This window comes from Erythrolamprus reginae, chromosome 3 (genome assembly GCF_031021105.1).
Source record: "Erythrolamprus reginae isolate rEryReg1 chromosome 3, rEryReg1.hap1, whole genome shotgun sequence".
In the NCBI taxonomy this organism is placed as follows: domain Eukaryota; kingdom Metazoa; phylum Chordata; class Lepidosauria; order Squamata; family Dipsadidae; genus Erythrolamprus; species Erythrolamprus reginae.
In genome coordinates this window covers 107,399,225-107,409,528 of record NC_091952.1, presented here as the reverse complement: position 1 = coordinate 107,409,528, position 10,304 = coordinate 107,399,225, and the positions used below count along the sequence as shown (strand labels likewise).

At 36.5% G+C, this 10,304-nt stretch overlaps 1 protein-coding gene across 1 annotated transcript; it reads right to left on the bottom strand.

Annotated features, from left to right (window-relative positions):
- Nucleotides 1–315: 315 nt before the first annotated feature.
- RGS2 (regulator of G protein signaling 2) lies at nt 316–5,781 on the bottom strand. The gene is made up of 5 exons (XM_070746330.1): nt 5,374–5,781; nt 3,652–3,753; nt 3,483–3,544; nt 2,335–2,501; nt 316–1,357 (listed from the first exon to the last, which is right to left on the bottom strand). Exons 1-5 carry the CDS (start codon nt 5,481–5,483, stop codon nt 1,163–1,165), a joined length of 636 nt encoding a protein of 211 aa, XP_070602431.1. The 5' UTR covers nt 5,484–5,781; the 3' UTR covers nt 316–1,162.
- Between the last annotated feature and the right edge of the window lie 4,523 nt (nt 5,782–10,304).

Sequence of the window (10,304 nt, the reverse complement as noted above, 5' to 3'; positions counted from 1 at the left end):
GAGAAATCAGAGTATTCATATTTTAAATTTTGCATGTTCACAGGTAATTCTGCAGCAAGTGTTTTCTTGACCTTTCATAGAAAATGGAACTATGGTGCTTTACACCTGGGTTTGCCATTATATGTTGTAACAGGAAATAGCTCAATCTTTTTGCTTTAGCTGGCAATTGGGCAAAGAAACCACTGGGGCAGTAAAATGATCTTCTAGTGGCTTCCTGATTTTACACATCATACTGGGATAAATCATTGAATGGTTGTTAAGCTTAGCCTATATAATCTACTTCCCCCACTTTAACCCCTGAGAAATGAAGAAAAGTTGTTCTTAATAAAATAAAAATAATTTATTGAAACATCTGCTTTTCAAAACAGAAGACGACTTCACTGAAGCCTGTCCTTAAAGTCAGTACATTCAACATTGACAGGAGTGTACAACAAATCTCTGTATAAACATAAACACAGCATTCATTTGACTTCTAGACCAGGTTTTACTCCAAATGGTACATGACCAAACTGAATTTGTCCCTAGCCAAGTAGCAGATTATTATGCTCTGTACTTTAAATCAATCAATTGCTCTTATCTGAAATAAATCATACCACAATATTGGTATTTGTTGTAACAGTCATGAAGCAATCTGCTACATCTGCAGGGAACAACCTGCGTAAGGAAGCTGATACAGGGATGATTACATACTGCTGGCTATTTAGGAACAAAAGCCAATTATTCAAAGTATTTTACAGATCTCACAAAAGGTTTGCCTGCAAGAACAGTCCTAGATCTTGTTTATATTTAAATATATATAATAGGGCACTGGTTTTTCTTATGAGCATCAGCATATCCAAGTTCACATACAAAGCTGGATGATCCACACCAGTCCAATGCTGCACAAGACCATACAAAAACATATATGGGGAGGAAAATCAGCTTTCCTTAATAACTGGCCAGCAGTTTGTGTGGTTACCTTTAAACATTAATAGGGCAACTTGCTAGTCTGCCCAAGTCAACTATAGTTCCGTCAGTTGAATAACTGTAAATTGCCATTTGGGCAGAAATCCTTTGCATTCAGTTCATCGGACCCACTGAACCAGCAAAGACACATGGTCCTCTTTCCTTTATTTGGCAAATTTATTATTTGGATTTTTCTTCCTCTTCCTGCTTTACGAGTTCATGTCTCTTGAGAGTCTCTGCTGATTGGTGACTTTCTGCACAATTCTTGGTAGAACTCAGATTCTAGGAAGCGCGGGTAGGAATTGTTCTCCATTAAACTATAAACTCTCTTCTGGGCTGCACTGAAGCACGTGTGTGTGGCTTCTTCGATGCTCTGAGCAATACTGTTTTTGGTCTGAAAGTCTATGTTGATCTGTAATACAAGAAGAAATTCATAAGGATACAGTTTCATGGATAATGTGCTCTTCAAAAATGGCTGGGCTACAGGATATTGAATCCTTGAGCTAGGTCATCATCAAATAATGAGACGCCAATAGCTATACATCTTTTTGCGAAAGCAAACGTATACTGAAGAACAGTTGTTTTTAAGCAGTCCTCCCCATTCTGGAGCCCTCCTACATGATACTCTACAAACAGCATAGCATTCTGAGAACTGAGGTCCAACCATCAAGAAGCCTTCTCTAAAGCAATTTAAGGTAGACGACAGCCACACTGTGATTGATAAAATTTTCTTTCCTCTTACCAAATTCTCCTGCCATAGTAATTATGATCCTTAGCTTTTAAAAATATGCACTATGCTTCTACTCGTGCAACTATTGGATTTATGCAATGCTTTAATTTTGCTCCAGAAAAGGTGCTTCAAAAATTGAACAAGCAACTCATTAAAACAAATACAACAGTTATTTGCATGATAATATTCACACTTCTGCATATATTGAAGCCGTTTCCAAATCCTAAAGCATTGCACAACTCCAATAGCGACTACTGAAAAAAAAATTGTATGCTATATCTCTGAGAGTTCAATATTTTTTGATATTTTTATTATATTGAAGAATTCAGTTTGTCCTTTCCAAATTCTGGTCATGCATCCTAAACCTATAGCAGTATATTGACAAAGTTATAGAACTTGAGAAAGAGCAAGTGATTAGAGAATCTGGGAAGACATTTTCTCAAAATTCAAATTATTCCTACAGGCATGTCTATATATAACAGAACAGGGTTTTTAATTAGAATTATAACTAACATTTAAAATTTATTGATAGTTTTGTGTTAAGCAAATTTCTCTTGGGAATTATTCTTAGCTCTTTATCAGTGAAACCAAAAGCCTGAGAACATTTCTTTGGTTTAATTGAAGGAATGAAAAAGAGCAATTTAAGTCAATGTACTTGCCTCCTTAGGAGCCTCTTTTTCAACAAAGTCACTGTAAATCTTCTTAGCTTTGGCTGTCAGTTTTTGTGGGGACTTGATTTTCTTGTAATCCTCACAGGCCAGCCAGAAGTCAATGTTCTCTTCACAAAACTCGGATTTCAGAAAAGCTCTGAAAGCTGCCAGACCATCTGCAAAGAAATGTGAAAAAGATCAATTCAAAGCATCCCAGGAATGTTGTAGATGTAACACACACATTTCTTTCCTTCACTCATGCCCTTGGATTTTTCTTCTATCCCTCCTCTAAATTGTTTAAGAAAGATGTACCAGAACAAGTCAGAAAGAACGTAAGTAAGCTGAAGCAGCTGGCCAATTTTTACAACTTAAATTATTGTAGATAACTAAATTTAAACAATTGTGCTCTTTTGTCCACTAAAGTGGTTTTTTTAAAAAGAACATTTCTCTTTTGGACTTTGATAGCATGTGTTAACCTTTAAACTGAAGGACATGTTTATGGAACAGCTATAAACTCTTGGAAGACAGCCACAATGGAAAGAATGACTTTGCAGCAAAGTCCACTTTGCGGCAAATAGGATGCAATTAAAAAGTTTAACAGGATCAAGATTTCTTTTGCGTAGCTTGACAAGTTAATAGAGCTTCTGTATCTTTAATCAATGTGTGTATTACAGTTGTTTAAAAGTACAATGTGTTTTTATTTATAATAATGTTGGGGGGGGGGGAATCAGCCCTGGAAGCTGATGTCATATGAAGTATCTAGGATCCATTTAAAAAGAATGAGACCTTAAGGATCCTGAGACTTCAAATTTCAATTAAAGTTGAGACCACTTTATTTCCAACTCTATAACTACTGATGGGAGTTTTTACCCCTAGGACCATTAACTACAAGGCTAACTAAAAATACAGATCAGAATGAACCAGAATGTTAGCTACTGAGAATTCTGATGTATGTTTTAAGTTTGGTAGGAATATTTATTCCTAGTTTAGTCCTTAAATTTCTGAGCCCCAGATTGCAAGAAAAATCTCTTTAGGCAAATTCCCAGATGCTTTCTATGAAGTAGGCTGCCTATGTGTTGTATTTCTGCAATTCCCTTCTGGGTCACTTTTCTAAAATTTAGCAAATATGTTTGTTAATTATTTTTAAGGCAACTTACATTTGTTAGCTAGAAGTTCATCAAATCTTTCTGACCACAGCTGAGCTTCTTCAGGAGAAGGTCTGTAAAAAAAGAAAGACAACATTGTTTAAGGTTTTTCAAAGGGCACAGATTCTATAAATAATCTGACTATATAAAGATTCATCAATGTGAAATATGAAGTACATACCTAAAACATGTCTTTTGTTGTCCTTTCTTGTTAGCTTTTGCACTGGTAGAATTGGAGGAATTCTGCAGAAAGTAATTCAATCTTGCTTTCCAATCTTTTAGGCTAAAATAAAGGTGGAAAGTATAAATAAGTTCAATTGTCCTCTTACCAAAATACATATAGTTTAAATATGTAGATAATAACTATATATGGAGTTCGGCTTGCATTAACTTAATATTAGCATAGCTTGGCTATAGCATTGGTTTCCCAGATCAATTTGGAAATTTACTAATTACAGCTAGTAATAATTAATGCACATGTACATCTTTATTCCCTGAGACATGAATTATGTGAACTAAGTTATTAACCATATTTAAGAAATATTACACAACAATGCTGTGAGTTGCTTGATGCTCACTAGCCCATTCATTTGCAAGAAAATTCTCACATATTGTTTGTGGCAGTGAACCAACAATGACTGTTCCAGAATACAGGTTCAGTAGTAAATAGTATGTCTAAGATTTATTGCAATATATTTAGAGCTATAATTTTTCTATCAATCAGTAGAAAGGTAAGATATGAAATCCTGTTCAATTTTTTTTGTTGCAAAGGGACCCAAATAAAAGCAGTTTTATATTCTGGACTTTATCCTACTTTCAAATTGCCTAATGTAGAATTAGTTTTAAATCAGTCATAATGATCACATTCTGCAGAAGCAAATTATTTTTTTTCTCATCTTCCAAGGGATCCTCATTTGAAGACACTTTTAATTCTCTGTAGTGATTAGTATCGAATCAAGATCACTCATCTGCAGGACTTTAATATTTCATATAATCAGCAAAAACAAGGAAGAGTTCATCTCAGAAGCAGCACTCACCTTCCATACTAATGGAAAATTTACCTTATTTACTCAAGGGCTGGGATAGTAGCCAAACTGTATGACTCAATATGATTAAAAAAAAAAAATTTAAGGATCAAAATTGCCTCCAATTTTTTTTTAGCCTTTTAAGTGAATTAGAATACTGACAGACCAGAATTTAGAGGGAGGACTTCCTTTGTTTCATTTTTAGATGCTTCCAAAGCAATTGGATAAAGGGGGAAAATACAGCCTATTTTTACTGTTTCACAGCATCAAACACAAGAGGAAGTGCTTGTAAGCTTCCATTGTTTTAATGCATCATACAGGCAACACCTATGCATCAGTGAGATACAGAGGTGTTGAAAACCAAAAATTAATTTATTGAGATTAGTCATTTTGGGTAGAGCAGGCACATATCCTGTACTTGAAATATTTATGTAATAAATCAGTTGTGCCTTCCAACCCCTGTCCTAATGGTTCCTTTATTTTTTACTAGTATCGCATATATGAATATTATTATAGCTAATGTTTCTTTTTTCTTGTTACTAGTATCATGTATATGAATATTATATCTTCACATATGTCTAATATGTACTTGACAAAACAAATAAATAAATCTATCGTGCAAAGGCAAAAAGCCCTTGCTTAAAACGTGCTTTGCCAAGCTTCCAAATTGTCCGGAAGGTGGGAAAAAGTTTATCTTCCCGAGGCTTTTTCCAAACTAACATAAAGCAATTGCTGTTTAACTATGTCAAAAACTATTCAATACAATTGTCTCGAGTCTATGACTGGAATAAACTGAATTGACTAAAAGATGCTGACCGCAGCATTCTAGCCACCACTACCCCCCTTTTTTTAATTTTGCTTTCGATTTAAATACTCACATGGGTTTTTTCATCTTGCCCTTTTTCTCTTCTTTGCTTTGGCAACGGCTAGCGCTTTTCTCCATTCGGCTGCGGTCGTGCTGGAACGCCAGAAACATTACACTCTGCATGCTCTTCCGCTACGAGCCACACGTCTCAACCCGACAGGAGGCTTTAGCGTCGATCGGACCGGATCCCTTATAAAGACGAGAGGCGGGGCTTCGCGTGCCCGCCTTTCGTCCGCTGATTTGCTTTCCCAGACGACAGTCGATCAACACCTCCCATATAAGGCGTTAAGCTGGCGACGCGTGCTGAGAAGTGGTTCCTTGACGCAAAAAGTCGTGTTCTAGCCATCTTGTTCTGAAAATATTGATTGGTCCAAGGCTTCCTTTTCTCCCTCTCTTTCGGCATTTTTATTTTTATTTTTAAACAGCGCTTTTTTGGCTGTCAAGATAAAAATAGGCGTCCGGAAAACCCCGCTGCAAATTGGGAAAAGCTAAATCAATTTTGGTTTCTTTTTTTTTTTTTTGGAGAATACTTTTTTGGGGTGGGTGGGTGGAGTGGGAGTTTTGTTTTGCAGGCAGGTTAATTGTCAAAAGGCTGTCCAAAGAGGAAATGACTTCTACAGACGTGAACCAGTTTCACCTGCAGGTCTTTAGAACACGAGAAATAAATCCTCAAACAACAAAGCGTGCTGGTTTCATAGGTTTATATTAGCAAACAAACATTAGCTACGGTCACCAGAAGAATCTTCTCAGTAAATACGGGTTTTACAAGATTAGGCTGTTAAGCTCCCGGGAATAAGTCCATTTAAACCCTTTTTTAATGTTTAACATTTTTTTAATGTTTAACATTTTTTAAAACAAAACATTTTTGAGTGAAGAAACAGTATTTGGAAGTGGGGAGGGGGACAGAGTGAATTCGTGACAAAATTCAAACGTTACGGGAATTACCGTTTTGATCTTGGTCTAGAGTGTGAGTTAGTTTACTTTACACAACCCTCGCTTATCCTTCTGGTGTGCCGAATGCCTGCCAAAAAAGACAGAAGAGATAGATATGGGAAAGTACTTTTCTCTGGGTGTTGATTTTGGAAATATACCACTGCCCACCCACTCCCCTCCTACATAAAACTAAAATTTATCTGGAGACTGCTGCTTTATTTGATAGGAACAAGATTAAGGAACAAATGTTCAGCCATGTGGCACAAAATAGTTGCATTTCTTTAAATAGGTTTCCTTCCCCCCCCCCCCCCCCTTCATGGTCAAAGTACATTTCTCTGGGTGCTGCTGTTGGAGGAGGAGGAGCATTAGGTAGACTTCATCAGACACATGGAATGGCTAGACTGATAACAGGATAAATCGGTTGATATGAGCTTTAGCTGCTTTTTAATAAAATGGGACAGGTGTTTTTTTAAAAAAGTTGCTATTGGGGCCCCTTTGATTTTGTACTAATATTCCAGCTCATAGTTAAATTGGGATTTGCACTAAATGCTTCTCAGGTCATGCGTCTAACACTGTTTACCTCAATATATAAATAGACATGTTCTTAGAAAATCAGATAAAGTATGTGATGACAAACAAGAAGGTGGAAATTTTAATGTTTGTAAAATTCATTTAGTTTGCTGATTTGGGATATCCATATCAGCATAATTTACTAGCCCAAATAAACAAACTAAAATCTATTTTAATTGAATGCTTCCCCCACCACCAAATGTTATCATCGCACAAACCTTTCTCTTTCTTTCCAACATATACTTATGATGCCAGTGGGTTGTATAGTGGGCTAAATCCTCAGGGATTTGTTTTCAACTTTTGCAAATGCTGAGGATCCCCCAAGCTTGGTAATGTTTCCCTCACATAGTGTATTATATTTTTTTAGTTATGTAAGAGACACTTAAACACGAGGCTACTAAACAGGTGCACATATTTTACCCAGGGTATTCTCTAATTTATTCCAGTTTGTTTTCAGTTTGCTTTTAGGTATATCCTGATAATTATATCCTCTAGATTATTTCATTTTAAATAATATTAAAAAAATAATCACCTAAAGAAGACATGCATATAAATCTCTTCTATTTCCTTCCTGCTCTTTCTCTTCCTACTGATTCTCTGCTCATATATTTGAGATTAGTTTCTGCTATGAAGATTTCTGGCCAGCAGGGTCTGATGTAGTACTTCCACATTACTATTCCATGTTACATTCTATATCCATTTCCACAGCTATAATACTTGGTCTTTTTTCAGAGGATTAAAAGAAGAATAAATACTAGAAATGTTGGTTGTAGTACAGTATTCACTAAAATCAGATTCCTGCTGAAGCACATCTTTGATGAAATGCAACACAATTGTCTATACCTTTTTTTAACAGATATCATCAAAACTATACATCAGAAGTATCTCCCATTTGAAAAAAAAACATTTTGACATTTAATCCATGGGACAAAAAAAGGGGGAAAGAGATGATGGAAATAATTGGGTTCCCACATTTTATTGTATGCTTTGTTTGATTTAGATGCTGTATGAATGCAGCATTGGATTTTGGAAGGCATGATTTATTACTTAATAAAGTAGATCGGGTGTCAAACTCATGTTATGTTGTCATGTGACATATCACAACTTTTCCCCCCTTTGCTAAACCAGAGGTGGGCATGTAACGCATCTGGCCTGCAGGCCGCAAATTTGATGGTAGATAAAGCCAGGATATCAGCACTACAGTACTTTTATATTTTCTTTCATCAACACCACACCCTTTCCACAGAAATAGTAAATCCAGTCTGAACTGGACTTCTTCATAGTCAAGGATAAGAAGAATACTGTAACTCTCCAATATGCCTGCATTAACATTGCCAGGGAAGATGGGTAGACCTTGCTTGCAAATGGATTCCATGTAGTTTAGGGAAATCAGTTGTATACAAACTTTGTGTTACTTCCAGAATAAATACCTTTGGGGTTAACACAGGGCAAAATCTTTGTGTGGCCTGGAAAGAGTTGAGCAATTGCAAAAATTTGTCTAGATGTCATGTAACAAAACCTGGAAGTGAGAATAGCCACCCACTTATTAGAAGCAGCCAAACCAGTTGGGCTTTAAAATAGGACGAACCTGAAAACTAGCTCTAAACTTTACTCAAAATAAAACCAGAAAAACTTTCAGTCATGTAACAAACCTAAACAGAATAACTTCTTATTCCAGCTTCCTGTTATCCTAGTATGACTTTTCTCCAGTTACAGTGCACAATGGTTTTATTGCTCATTAGGTGTTTCTTCACTTTCTAGGTGCCTGATTTAATTTTACTGAAAAATGTCTTCAAATTTATTGATGTATGGAGAATAGATTTTTACTTTAAAGCAACCTTGACTATTTTGACCTGTTGAATGACTATCATAAAATCATATTCATTATTTGCTTATTAAATTTATATTTCACTTATCTTTTGGAATCTTGACTTAACATGCATAATATTTCCTCCTTTCTCTTTTTTATCCCAAAACAGCCACCCTAGGCTGAACTAGGTAATTATAGAGAATTACTGGTTCAGAATCTACCCATGTTTGAATTTCTATCAGTAAAGCTGGTTTAGTACTGGGTCTTTCCACATCCAGAGACAGATGTCTAACCTCTGTATGAAGACTTATAAGGAACAACATGAGTTCAGTCTGCTGCTGAACTCATGCTAGGAAATTTTTGTAACCATCAGTCAGGATCTGCCTTAAACTAAAGTAAGTAAGTAAAACCTTTATTACAGTCAAATACCACCAATATAATAAAGACAGAACATCCAAGAACTGTTTCAGATTCTTAGAATCTAAACATTTTAAAATCTCTTTGATCCTAGTAGCAGATTCTTGGGTGATAAATGTAGTCCATGTCTTACAGCAGTTCGTTGACCATCCAAAGTTATATCCATCACCAAATTGGTCGTCACCCAAGTCAACAAAGACATGCTAGGTGTTGAGGTTCTTGGACATCTGGAGACAAATGACTTACAGGATTCATGACTTTTGGCTGACCAACCAAAAGTGACCCATTGTAACTATAAAAAAGATATACATATCTTGCTATGATGAAGGCACATGTTTGCGACGAATCCCCTACTCCTGTGTTGTAGTTATGGCCTGTTCATCTTTAAGCAGCCACTGGAAACAGGTAGTGTCTGAGTGACCAGGGTATCTTGCAATTAATGGTAAAATATGTTTTTTCCTAATGTCTGTATAAAAGGAGCAACTCAGGAGCTTGTGTCCCTCAGTCTCCACCTCTCCTGAGCTGCAAAGGCAAAGTCTTTCAGTGAATGGTATTCTTTTATACTTGCCGTACAAAACGGTGAATGGAAGCGCATGGCACAGTATAAGAGTATAAGAGCAAATGCTTTTCGGTGGTTTGCTGATTCCAGCTGTCTAAGATATCTGGCAGGAGCCACAACACATCTAGTGGCATCTGGGGGCAGAAACAGCGGAGCTTTATTTAAGTCCTCCTGCCTCTCGATGTCCTCCACCCTTTGTCGCAAGGTTTGTCTTGCTAGATCATAATTCATCTTGAGTATTAAAGCTGAGGAGAAACCTAATTTGTAAAGATTGAACTCGACGGCCTTAAACCATGAGGAGGAAAATTCATCGTGAAGGATTAATGGAGCAAGACCGTGGGGAAAAAAATTAAGCTTTAACCAAACATTTAGAGACACTATACAGGTTCTTGCTTCGACTTTTATCAATCCAATCTCCAGGCGCAAAAGTGCATTTGAAACGCAACGTGGCATCTGGAGAATTGTTCTTATAAATTTGGATTGAACTGTTTCTAGTGGTGTGAAGTGGGAAGCTGAAGGTGGCGGTCTAAGCAAGGACCCATAAAGAAGCTGAGCTAGCGACTTGGCCATAAAAAGCTTAATAGCAGCAGGAACATAGTAACCTCCCTTTGTGTGGAAAAAAATTGAGAATGGAGCTCGCTGATCTTTGGCCCAA